At 40.3% G+C, this 14041-nt stretch overlaps 1 protein-coding gene across 2 annotated transcripts in view; it reads right to left on the bottom strand.

The window, feature by feature from the left end:
- PLCE1 (phospholipase C epsilon 1) overlaps nt 1-14041 on the bottom strand; it is a 376762-nt gene that overhangs the window by 81352 nt on the left and 281369 nt on the right. For both annotated transcript variants that reach the window (XM_019953110.2, XM_070780500.1), the window contains one exon: nt 669-1344. In XM_019953110.2, the coding sequence (XP_019808669.2) occupies nt 669-1344 (676 nt within the window). The remainder of the gene's footprint in view (nt 1-668; nt 1345-14041) is intronic.

Here is a 14041-nt window from a genome sequence, read left to right as displayed (position 1 = left end):
TCACTCAGTTTAAGCTGTCTCCTAAGGGCTGTTGCCACTATGAATAAGGTTTGGAAGAACTCTAGTTATGACTATCTCACATTTGGGAACGTTTCTTTTAAACTTACAAGTTCAACAGTTTGGCAGCAATACACAGTAAATTAAATAACTCTCCGAGAGTCACAGAGCACATTAGAAGATGAAATAGGATTTCAGTTTCCAAAGTGAAGATTTCCAACACATCAGCTAGTCCCTAATTAGTATAAAAGCATTCAGATTACAACGTTTTCCATTTTCACTTTAAGTGAAAATGCTTATATTAACTTGTTTCTTTCCAGATGTGAGAAGTCACTATTTTCATACAAAATAATAATAGGACCTACTTTGAGCCAGACACAATGCTTTATATGTATGAATTTAGATTATGGCTTTACACATATTAACTCAGTTAAGCTTCACAATTATCCTTTGGACAATATGAATAATATCATTATTTTTCTCACTTTATAGATAAGAAACTAAGGCACAGAGAGGTTAAGTAAAAGCTGTTCAACATCACTCAGGCAGAAAGTTGACAAAGCTGGGAAAATGAGCCTTGGTGGTCTAGTTTTCCAGTGTATTTTCACAAGATAAATCTGGAGAATTATACTACCGAGGAGACAGGGAAGGCTGCATCCCTTTCCCCTTACCTGGTAGAGGCTGACGTACTGTTTCCGCAGCCAATGCTGTCTTTGGTCAGGGAACTTCCTCATCTTCCTCACAGCTCTCGTGAGCTCCAACAATCCACTGAAGAGCATTTTAGCTGTGTGCTTTGGCGCCACAAAGTGCAGTAATCTATTGTCCGTGGTCTGCAGCCCGTAGAGCAGTGTCACGCCAGTCTCTGAGAGAGACATGTTACTCAGTTTGTTCTGAACACACACAGTGTGTATATCAATGTTAGGGTGTCCCATGTACACAGCCTTTGCTGAAAACAGATCCAAGATCCCCTCCACCAGGCCACTTAATCCAGCATTGCCCAATAACGGGAATTTGCCAGGCTCAGACGTGTTACTGAGCACACCAAGTTTTGCTTTAGCACTGGCTGGGGAAGCAGTGGTGGGTTTTATCCAGGTCAAGGTGCTATTGTCAGGCTGAAGCTGGAGGAAGCAGCGGGCAGAGAGGTGCGTGTCCTGATCATAGTGGATGACCGTGGCCCCCTGCAACAGGAACTGGTGCACATCGGCTTGGATGGACAGCACATACCATGGGATGAGCTCTGTCCCATGGTCAAAGGCTTTCTGTGGCTCCTCCGATCCATGAGAGTCCCACTCTTTGGGCTGCTCAAAGATGTCATTTTCAGAATCCAACAAATCTCCGATTATAAACCTGATAGAAAGAGTTACAAATTTGATCTGTCTTATAATCAGAAGGACAACAAAAATCTTTCACTGACGCTGGACATCATTTTAAATTTCATTATAAATTCAAATTAGCATAGGAAATATAAAATGCTAAAAGTCATAGAGTGATTTTACATAGTGGTATTCTGAAACCTTATATTTAACAACATGTCTGACCATAGGCTTTGAGGCCCCATGGACTGTAACCCTCCAGGCTCCTCTGTCCATGCAATTTTCCAAGCAAGAGTACTGGAGCAGGTTGAATAAAGGAACTACTATATAATTGTATTTTTAATATAAACAACAACAATCTTCATTATTTATTAGTCTTTCCTCTTGTGTTAAATACATACATTTTTGCAATTAATATGACCTACTTGCAAAGTAAGTTTTATTATTCTTAAAAAAATTTTTTTAATTGAAGGATAATTGTTTTATAATGTTGTGTTGGTTCCTGCGATATATCAACATGAATCAGCCCTAAGTATACATATTTTTTTAATCTATGGGGAAACTGAGGTTCAGAAGGGGTGAGTAACTGGCTCCAGGTTACCCAGCTCAGAAGAGACCTACACAAGGCAGGAATTTGGTCTGCCTGACTCTCTTTTTTCTATTTGGCTACTTTGGTAGGAATGTGCCTAAGAGAGACTTATTCTCTTTAAAGCATGAGGAACTGTTACCAAGGGCAAGGCTTTTCACTGCTTGATCTACAGACATCACCAGCAAAGGGGTGGGTAAAATTGAGGAACTGGTCCATACATCCCTGGGAAGGGATGTTCCCATCACCCCGAGACACTTGGGCAGCTGACAGCCTCTTGGCAAGGTCTGAGAAGCGGCCTTGGGCTTCTCGGACTCTCGGTCTAGATCTGGTCCCCAAGCAAGATTCCACTCCTGCTTTCAAACAGCAAAATGTTCTTCCTTGCCTCACATAAACAGATATTCTTAAGAAAGACAAGAAATCCACAAGAGATCTCACAAATCTAATGATCAGAAGATTCTTTTCAAATAATCCACACTGGAAATCACCCAAACGTCCAGCAACCATCAAATATATAGATAAAACGTGATGTATTCATATAACACCAGCCTGCACAGCCACGGAAGTAAACATGCAATGCTTAACCACCTGCAACAACACAGACAAATCTTAAGCAAGACATACAGGCATACATATTGTGTGATTACAGTAATGTAAATTTCTAAAAAGGAAAAAGTATACTCTATGTTTAGAGAGGCATAAAGTGGTAACATTATAAAGAAAAAAAGAATGTATTATCACAAAGTTCACAGCAGTGAATTTTTCTCTAGGGGGAAAGGTGGTGACATAACTGAGACAGGAAAAAAGGGGTTTATGGGTACTGATAATGGGTGGTAGCGATACATGCACTCACTTGAAACTATTAAAAAACATTAGTTAAAAAATCTTTTTTTCAGAATAGTTTTAGATTAGGAGAGAAATTGCAAAGATAGCATACCCCAAATCCATTCTTTCCTATTATATTAACATCTTACATTAGGGTGGTGTATTTGACACAATTCATGAACCAATACCACAAAACACTACTATTTATTAAAGCCCATACTTTGTTTAGTATTAGTCTTTGTTTAGTACTAGTATTAGTCTTATACTTTGTTTAGTATTTATATTAGTCTTTGTGGCGCGATCGGTGGAGTTATCGCCTTTGCCTGTTAACCGGAAGATTGGTGGTTCAAGCCCACCCAAGGATGCCCTTCTCTGTGTACCTTTGGGCTTCCCTGGTAGCTCAGACAGTAAAGAATCCACCTGCAATGTGGGAGATCTGAGTCAGAACCCTGGGTTGGGAATATCCCCTGGAGCATGGCAACCCACTCCAGTATTCTTGCCTGGAGAATCCCCAAGGACAGAGGAGCCTAGTGGGCTGCAGTCCATGGGGTTGCAAAGAGTCAGACACGACTGAGTGACTTAGCACAGCACAGGACATACTTTGTTTAGATTTATTTAGTTTTTTATCCATTTCCCTTTTCTGTTGCAGGATTCCATCCAGGAGCCAATATTACATTTAACCTTCATATTTCTTCATGTCATGGTTTCTCAGACTTTTCTTGATTTTATGATCTTGACAGTTTTGAGGAACAGTGGTCAGGCATTTTGTAGAATGACCAACAATTAGAATTTGCCTGATAATTTTCTCATAATTATTCTGGTGCTCTGGGTTCTGGGGAGGAAGACCACAGAAGCAAAGTGCCATTCTTGTCACATCATATCCAGGGAACATAGTATCAACAGGACTTAGGCTGTTGATGCTGACCTGGCTGAGGTAGTGCTAGTCAGTGTCCACTTTACAGTGTCCACTTAAAGTTACTTAAAAAGAAACAACAACCTCCTTATACATTGTCCCCTTTGGAAGGAAATCATTGTGTGCAGTCCACACATAGGGAAAGGTGAGTCTGCTGTACCTCCTAGAGGTCAGAGTATCCACACAAGTTATTTGGGATTCTGCATGAGAAATTTGTCTCTTCCCCTCCATGTGTTTGCTTAGTTATCACTTACATACATGGACTTTTGAATATTTACATAATATTTTGGGTTATAATCAAAGCTTCCCTGGTAGTTCATACAGTAAAGAATCTGCCTTCAATGCAGGAGACTTGGGTTTGATCCCTAAGTTGGGAAGATTCCCTGGAGAAAGGAACGGCTACCCACACCAGTATTCTTGCCTGGAGAATTCCATGGACAGAGGAGACTGGCAGGCTACAGTCCATGGGGTTTCAGAGTCGGACACGACTGAGCGATTTTCACTTACTTACTTGGGTTATAATCTATTTTATTTTGTTACTCAAATTGCTCCAGCTTTGGCCAACAGAATATAACTTTCTGTTGGCTCTTGTGCATCTTTGATATAACCTCATTATTGTTTTAGTTTAGTTTTGTTTTTTTTCTTAGCACTTATTTACTTTTTCTGGCACAAGATACTCCAGGCTCATCTTGTGTATTTCCTGCTCCAAGTCCTAGAAGCAGTCATCTCTCCAGGGAGCTTTGCTTTCTTTCACTGAAGACTTATTATAAATCAAGATCTGAATCAGAATCCAACAACACATTAAAAAGATAATACACCATGACCAAGTGGGCTTTATCCCAGGGATGCAAGGATTCTTCAATATCCGCAAATCAATCAATGTAATACACCACATTAACAAATTGAAAAATAAAAACCATATGATTATCTCAATAGATGCAGAGAAAGCCTTTGACAAAATTCAACATCCATTTATGATAAAAACTCTCCAGAAAGCAGGAATAGAAGGAACATACCTCAACATAATAAAAGCTGTATGTGACAAACCCACAGCAAACGTTATCCTCAATGGTGAAAAATTGAAAGCATTTCCTCTAAAGTCAGGAACAAGACAAGGGTGCCCACTTTCACCATTACTATTCAACATAGTTTTGGAAGTTTTGGCCACAACAATCAGAGCAGAAAAAGAAATAAAAGGAATCCAAATTGGAAAAGAAGAAGTAAAACTCTCACTATTTGCAGATGACATGATCCTCTACATAGAAAACCCTCAAGACTACACCAGAAAATTACTAGAACTAATCAATGATTATAGTAAAGTTGCAGGATATAAAATCAACACACAGAAATCCCTTGCATTCCTATACACTAATAATGAGAAAACAGAAAGAGAAATTAAGGAAACAATTCCATTCACCATTGCAACCAAAAGAATAAAATACTTAGGAATATATCTACATAAAGAAACTAAAGACCTATATATAGAAAACTATAAAACACTGGTGAAAGAAATCAAAGAGGACACTAATAGATGGAGAAATATACCATGTTCATGGATTGGAAGAATCAATATAGTGAAAATGAGTATAGTACCCAAAGCAATTTATAGATTCAATGCAATCCCCATCAAGCTACCAACGGTATTCTTCACAGAGCTAGAACAAATAATTTCACAATTTGTATGGAAATACAAAAAACCTTGAATAGCCAAAGCTATCTTGAGAAAGAAGAATGGAACTGGAGGAATCAACCTACCTGACTTCAGGCTCTATTACAAAGCCACAGTTATCAAGACAGTATGGTAATGGCACAAAGACAGAAATATTGATCAATGGAATAAAATAGAAAGCCCAGAGATAAATCCACGCACATATGGACACCTTATCTTTGACAAAGGAGGCAAGAATATACAGTGGATTAAAGACAATCTCTTTAACAAGTGGTGCTGGGAAAACTGGTCAACCACTTGTAAAAGAATGAAACTAGAACACTTTCTAACACCATACACAAAGATAAACTCAAAATGGATTAAAGATCTCAACGTAGGACCAGAAACTATAAAACTCCTAGAGGAGAACATAGTCAAAACACTCTCCGACATATATCACAGCAGGATCCTCTATGACCCACCTCCCAGAATATTGGAAATAAAAGCAAAAATAAACAAATGGGACCTAATTAAACTTAAAAGCTTCTGCACATCAAAGGAAACTATTAGCAAGGCGAAAAGGCAGCCTTCAGAATGGGAGAAAATAATAGCAAATGAAGCAACTGACAAACAACTAATCTCAAAAATATACAAGCAACTCCTACAGCTCAACTCCAGAAAAATAAACGACCCAATCAAAAAATGGGCCAAAGAACTAAATAGACATTTCTCCAAAGAAGACATACAGATGGCTAACAAACACATGAAAAGATGCTCAACATCACTCATTATCAGAGAAATGCAAATCAAAACCACTATGAGGTACCATTTCACGCCAGTCAGAATGGCTGCGATCCAAAAGTCTACAAGCAATAAATGCTGGAGAGGGTGTGGAGAAAAGGGAACCCTCTTACACTGTTGGTGGGAATGCAAACTAGTACAGCCACTATGGAGAACAGTGTGGAGATTCCTTAAAAAACTGGAAATAGAACTGCCATATGACCCAGCAATCCCACTGCTGGGCATACACACTAAGGAAACCAGAATTGAAAGAGACACGTGTACCCCAATGTTCATCGCAGCACTGTTTATAATAGCCAGGACATGGAAGCAACCTAGATGCCCATCAGCAGATGAATGGATAAGAAAGCTGTGGTACATATACACAATGGAGTATTACTCAGCCATTAAAAAGAATACATTTGAATCAGCTCTAATGAGGTGGATGAAACTGGAACCTATTATACACAGTGAAGTAAGCCAGAAAGAAAAACACCAATACAGTATACTAACGCATATATATGGAATTTAGAAAGATGATAACAATAACCCTGTATACGAGACAGCAAAAGAGACACTGATGTATAGATCAGTCTTATGGACTCTGTGGGAGAGGGAGAGGGTGGGGAGATTTGGGAGAATGGCATTGAAACATGTATAACATCATGTATGAAATGAGTTACCAGTCCAGGTTCGATGCACGATACTGGATGCTTGGGGCTGGTGCACTGGGACGACCCAGAGGGAAGGTATGGGGAGGGAGGAGGGAGGAGAGTTCAGGATGGGGAGCACGGGTATACCTGTGGCAGATTCATTTTGATGTTTGGCAAAACTAATACAATTATGTAAAGTTTAAAAATAAAATAAAATTTTAAAAAAAAGAAATCAAGATCTGAGTTCTAGGTGCAAATCCATTCTTTTTAATGAACTTTTCTTAATGTTACATCTCACCATAAAAAGTGAAGAATGAGAAAGGAAGAAAATCTTTTGTGTTTAAATTATCACAATCCTTCTGAAATTTCTCTCAGTAACAATGGGAAGCCAATACTCAGGTTCTCTTACATAATTCTTCTGTCCTTTTGATACATATATGTAGCAAGGTGGTTAGGGGCACAGCCTCTAGTCTCTTTGGGTTTAATGTTAGACTCTACTACTTCTTCACTGTGTGATCTAGTCAAATCGCTCAACCTCTCTGAGCCTCACTTTACTCATCTGCTAATGGCAAAAAGACAACACCCACTATCAGAGAGTAACGGTGAAGCTCAAATAAGATAACACTGGTAAGTGACTCAGCACAGACTCTGGCTCAGTAAAGCACATGACTATAATTAAACATAGAAAAGATCAAGGTCTTATCCTGCCTCTTCTTCCCACTTCCTTTTCTCCAGGCTAAAGCAGTCCTGCTGTTCCTCTAGAGGGGGCTTTCCTCAGGGCCGCATCCAAGTTCTTTAATCTTTTTATTTCCTTTCTCTGGGACCATTTCCACATTCTCCCTGTCACACTGCTTGTTGATGGTCCCCCCCCCTCCCCCCACCCCCGTAAGAGCAAGAAGGATTCAATTGGAGAGTATCAATACCCATGAAATGTAACATATGTTAATTTGGACATAGGACTTCTGATTTTAATTTAGCAAGAGAAATGGTGTTTTCCATATTCCATTTAATTTGAGTTCTGAGCTAAAGCAAGTATTTTCCAGTGAAAAACTATGGGCATTATGAAAAGTCGTGTCTGGAAAAGAAAAATTATGAGGCTTTTCTGGAGCCTCTTTCAACCGCTCGGCTATGATGTGAGCTGGGAGAGAATGGACACTATCTTTCTTAGCATCAGTTCTATTTTAGACACAAAAGAACTAATGCTAGGTGTTAATAATTCCTCTAAAAGGCAGTCTTCTAGGAACTAATGCCCAAGATAAAATTGGCAGTTGTAATAAAATAAGATCACTTTAAGAAGGAAGCCAGTAGCTTTGTCTCTTACATCATATAGTAAATTTTATGCACTTCTGTGCCTGATTCTCTCAGGAGACAAGTTTCTGTAGGTTTATAAGAAGAAATTAGGTGGGACTTAAATAGTTACTCAGGAACCAAGTGGCATCAAAGATGTGGTACTGGCAAAAAAAACTAACTAGTCAAATTTAGGTGGTATGCCTTAAGGAGAGGACCAAGAAGTGAAAAGAGAAGGAAAGTTTATATTCAACCCCTGAAGAGGTTCTGAAGCATCTTTCAGTTAGAAACTATAAACTGACAGGTAAACACCTTTCTCATGTTCCATGATGAAAATATGTTTTAAAATATAACTCATTTAAAAAATATTTACTTTTAAAATATTTATTTACTTGGCTGCGCTGGGTCTTAGCTGGGGACATGGGACCTTTGATCTTCACTGCCGCATGAGGGCTCTTTCAGATGTGGCATTCGGACTCTAAGATGCAGCATGTGGACTCTAGTTCTCTGACCAGGGATCGAACCTGGGCCCCCTGAACTGGGAGCATGTAGTCTTAGCCACTGGACCACCAGGGAAATCCCTGAAGATCTTATATTAGGGGAAAAGCGGGCTACTTATCAGGCTTCCCAGGTGGCACTAGCGGTAAAGAACTCATCTGCCAATGGAGGAGACATAAGAGACTCAGGAAGATTCCCTGGAGGAGGGCATGGCAACCCACTCCAGTATTCTTGTCTGGGAAAGCCCATGGACAAAGGAATCTGGTGGGCTATAATCCACAGGGTTGCAAAGAGTCTGACATGATTGAAGCGACTTGGCACTAATTTTCTTCATAACATTTTGTTACTCCTGCAAAGTTAAAAGGATTACATAAACATGATTCATCAAGTGATAAGCCTAAATTTAATTTTGTAAGACTTTTGGAAAGGTGCACCTTTTCCAAAGGACTTGCTATAGCTGTACTCTGTAATAAAATTGAGAGTTTTAACTTTGCTTCTGGCAAATTCTTGCTTTTAATTAATTTAGCACTTTCCTCAGCCATAGACAGCTTCTAAATTATAGCTGCATAATGCAAGGACTTTAAAGCCAGCCTGCCTGAGGTTAAATTCTGGCCCTGCTAAATGTGAGATCTTGAACAAAATAGAATTGCTGTGAGCATTAACTAATTTATATGTAAAGTATTTAAAACAGTGTTCATTTAAAAGTAGGCTCTTGATAAATAATAGCATGTCAAATATTAGTAATATTATCATGGCCCAGTTTGTATGTGCAAAGTCAATATCCTAAAACACAGCCACACAAACAAACACTGCTTCTTTGTAAAGATGGTGTCCAAGTTTCATGCTGGGATTTGAGTGATAAACAAGCTTAAACTGAATGTTGTGCATGCACGCTCAGTCGCTCCATTCTGTCTCTTTCTGAACCCACAGACTATAGCCCGCCAGGCTCCTCTGTCTATGGCATTAATCTGGCAAGAATAATAGAGTGAGTAGCCATTTCTTCCTCCAGGGGATCTTCCAACCCAGGGATCAAACCCGGGTCTCCTGTATTGGCAGGCGGATTCTTTACCACTGAGCCACCTGGGAAGCCCTTGAATGTTGAGCAGATAGTGGGAAAATGCCTTTCTTTGTTGCGGTGATAGAAGCAGGACTGGGTCTTGTGTACTGGCCAAGCAGACAGGAAAAGAGAGAAAGAGAAGGGGTCCTGGGTATCCCCAGTCCCAGAAACCCCTAACGGAGCCAGACATCGGGTGGGAGGAGATCCTGTTAAGGTCTTGGCTGGGCGGAGGCAGTCAGCTGTCCCTAAAGGATGTTGTGAGGTTGGTGTTTATAACGCTGTGCCATGCTTCATGGAGAATAAGTGACTGGTTTCCTATCATTTTATTATTTCATGTGCGCACATAAGGGCACGTATGTATGTGTGGCAAGTCCTGGTATCTATAATCTTTTCTCAGATACTCTACTTCCTCATGCTTAGCTTTTTAAAAAACTTTTTATTTTGTATCGGAGTATAGCTGATTAGCAATGTTGTGATAGTTTCAGGTGAACAGCAAAGGAACTCACGCTTAGCTTCCTTATTTCTATCCTTGTGGGATCATCTTTCAGGGAAGAGACTGAGGTTGCTGGGATGGGAGAGCAGCGAATACTCTGTATTCTCCCATAAAGAAGGGCAGGGTGACTGAAAGCTGCTTCTCAAATGGTGACTGTTGCCACTGGTGCCCGTACCTTAAGGTCTCTGCTATTTGTGATGGTAGGCATTAATTACAGTAGCCACCATTTATATGCCTTTATAATGCAAAATTCCTTATTCTACATGTATCCTCTCACATAATCTGTACAACAATCTTATAAATAAAGCATTATAATCATTCCCATTTTACAGATTACAAAATTGAGGCTTAGTAGGCTTCCCTGGTAGCTCAGAAGGTTAAGAATCTGCCTGCAATGCAGAAGTCCTGGGTTTGATCCCCGGGTTGTGAAAATCCCCTGGGGGAGGGCATGGCAACCCACTCCAGTATTCTTGCCTGGAGAATCCCATGGACAGAGGACCCTGGTGGGCTACAGTCCATGGGGTCGCAAAGAATCAGACACGACTGAACGACTAAGCAGAGCCCAACAGCAAGATTAAGTCACCTACCCAGGTGACACAAATAGTAAGTGATGGAGGCAACATTCAGTCCCAGACCATGTGACTGCAAGCTTTGAGTTCCGAATCATCCCAAACAGCCTCCCTTCTAAGGTTCTGCCTGAACTTGTTATCTGCTTATATCCAACTTCTCCAAATGGAATAATCCTTTTTAAGCAGTATTTTAGAGAGGGTGGACAATATTGATAATAAGAACGTGTGGCTCCTATATCACCCAACACTCTTCTCTATACACCTAAATAGTCTTAATTTCCATTTTCCTACAATGGTGCCATACACTACTCTTATGCCTTCATGACTTATACTCACACAAGCAAAACTTATTTATTCTTCATACTGGTAAATTTGAAAAGTCATTATTAATGAGCTTTACAGGTCATATGAAATGTAACTGGACCACTTTTAGAATTTCAGTTCAGTTCAGTTCAGTCGCTCAGTCGTGTCCAACTATTTGCGACCCCATGAATCGCAGCATGCCAGGCCTCCCTGTCCATCACCAACTCCTGGAGTTCACTCAGACTCACGCCCATTGAGTCGGTGATGCCATCCAGCCATCTCATCCTCTGTTGTCCCCTTCTCCTCCTGCCCCCAATCCCTCCCAGCATCAGAGTCTTTTCCAAGGAGTCAACTCTTCACATGAGGTGGCCAAAGTACTCGAGTTTCAGCTTTAGCATCATTCCTTCCAAAGAACACCCAGGACTAATCTCCTTTAGGATGGACTGGTTGGATCTCCTTGCAGTCCAAGGGACTCTCAAGAGTCTTCTCCAACACCACAGTTCAAAAGCATCAATTCTTCGGCACTCAGCCTTCTTCACAGTCCAACTCTCACATCCATACATGACCACTGGAAAAACCATAGCCTTGACTAGATGGACCTTTATTGGCAAAGTAATGTCTCTGCTTTTGAATATGCTATCTAGGTTGGACATAACTTTCCTTCCAAGGAGTAAGCGTCTTTTAATTTCATGGCTGCAGTCACCATCTGCAGTGATTTTGGAGCCCCAAAAAATAAAGTCTGACACTGTTTCCACTGTTTCCCCACCTATTTCCATGAAGTGATGGAACCAGATGCCATGTTTAGATGTCCTAACCTATAGGAACTAGAAACAAAAAGAAGTCGAGGGTTCCACAGTGACAAGAAATGCCTTCAACACTGCAGGAGGAAAGATCCTGCCCTGCAGTTGATCACGTGGTCAGGCTCACAACCCAGGTCTGCTAGGCACCACTTAAGGAAGCGACTTCACCTCTCCAGGCACCACTTTCTCAACTGTACACGGAGATGATAAGTTGATGTCCTTAAGATCTCACTGACATTTGGAGATTATTTCAACCCTGTTCCTTTCCTGCTGAGGTATTGAATCTCTTATGACCATCTTTCTAGGGTTTCTGTCAATGTTTTGAGTGGGTGTTCTGGCAGGAGTAGCTGAGATGTTTGAGAAGAATTATTAGAGCACCCTACAGGTTGGGTGAACCAAATGACCATGAGATCATCCCTTCTTTCTCTGATGGAATTTTCACAGGGTTGGTGGCTGCCATAGGAAAGGGGCTGGAGGTTACTGTTTACAGAGTCTTTATTTCAGCCAAATCAACAACAAAGCACAGTTCCCTTGGGTTTTGAGATCTGGAAATCCCTTTTTCACACACAGCCCTGTACTGGATATTTTAATGCAGGACTCCGGATCAGAAATGGATTCCCAAGTCCTGGCAGATGGTCCCAGGAACAGTGCTTGCTGATCTGGTTTCAGTGAATTCTATTAAACACCCCCACCGTCATCTATTAAACACCCCAGCCTCATCAGTAGTTCTTTTCAAAATAGCCATTATGTGGGGTAAGAAAATTTACCAGTACTGAGGTACATAAATTTCAACGTGAGGATTTCAACCTGACTTCTCAGGTTTTGTAAAAGAAATATTTGCAATTTTGTGCTTCTTTTCCCCTTCTAAGAGTGCTTACAAGTGGAGTCTAGAAAATGGGAAGTAGAAAAGCAGTGATCTTAGAATGTAGATGATAAAATGATTAGTGAGGGGACAAAGGAACAAGCAGAGAATTGGAAACAATGATTTCAAAAGAGGTGATGGTATGTGGTATGAAATTTATTACTTGAAGGAAATCCAGTCAAAAGGAAAAAGATGGTAAAGAAAAACCCAGAGGCCTGGTCTCTGAGTCTCAACCAAAAGTGAAGTGAAGTGAAGTGAAAGTCATGTCCACGACTCTTTGCAACCCCATGGACTATACAGTCCATGGAATTCTCCAGGTCAGAATTCTGGAGTGGGTAGCTGTTCCCTTCTCCAGGGGATCTTCCCAACCCAGGGACTGAACCCAGGTCTGCTGCACTGCAGGCGGATTCTTTACCAGCTGAGTCACAAGCACTCCTAAAAGTATTCTTAGAACACCTATAAGTAACATATACACCCCCACACACACACAGCGCCAAGTGAAGGTAGTTATAAAGAAAATCATATGAAATTTTATCTATTAAGAGATGATGTATCCTTTTTTGGAGCACTTAAGGAAGGAATTTCAGCCAGATCTCAGTATGAGGAACAGGTATGCTTCTCCCAAACATCTGTTTGATTTTTCTTACAAAGACTGTGACTCCTGATTCCCTTCTTTTTATGGTCACTATCTCAGAACAAAATTTAGTCACTGTAAAGACTGTATAGTATACATTTCTGTACACTTTATTTTTTCCTATCCTACTTTCCTTTTCCCTTCATAATAATCCCTTAATAATCCCTTCTTTGGTTATTTACATTTATTCTTATAAGTATCTACAAAATATTTTGTGAGAGGATGTAGATATATACATAGATACCTATGTATAGAGACAGGTACACAGAAGTAGATGTAGATTAAGGAGTTAAGGGCTATGAGAGGCCTATGTGCTTATTTGTAGATGGTCCTCTCTCTATTTATATATGGTGGCACCAACATCACAAAAATTAGTGAGAAACTTTCAAATAATTTTGACTTGAGACCAACTTAAAAAGAACGATCGGTAGAAGCTACTTGTGAAATTTGAGCTTTAGGGATGTGACATCGTGGTAAGGGCAGTATTGGTTCATCCCTAACCTGGATCCCCTATGGGGGAATGAGCTAGGAGATGAGGTTTGGAAAAAAGCTCAAAGACTTTGGGAAAACTGGGAATATAGGTTCATCTCTTTAATAACAACACTTGGGATTCAGGCACAAGGTGTTCATTTCTCTGTTCACAACTGATTCTGAGGATCCAGCACTACAGTTCCAAAGGAATTACTTTCCAGAAGCACTGTCTCTTCCCACTGTAGGCTCATACACACAGTCATCCAGGAAAGACTTTGCAAAACAAACAGTGATGTCTTACAAGGACTGGGAGACAACTGCCAGGTATGACTCATGAGTATACCACACAAAT

Source organism: Bos indicus, chromosome 26, assembly GCF_029378745.1.
Source record: "Bos indicus isolate NIAB-ARS_2022 breed Sahiwal x Tharparkar chromosome 26, NIAB-ARS_B.indTharparkar_mat_pri_1.0, whole genome shotgun sequence".
Classification (NCBI taxonomy): Eukaryota; Metazoa; Chordata; class Mammalia; order Artiodactyla; family Bovidae; genus Bos; species Bos indicus.
The sequence above is the reverse complement of the archived record's forward strand: the minus strand, read 5'-3'. Positions and strand labels throughout refer to the sequence as shown.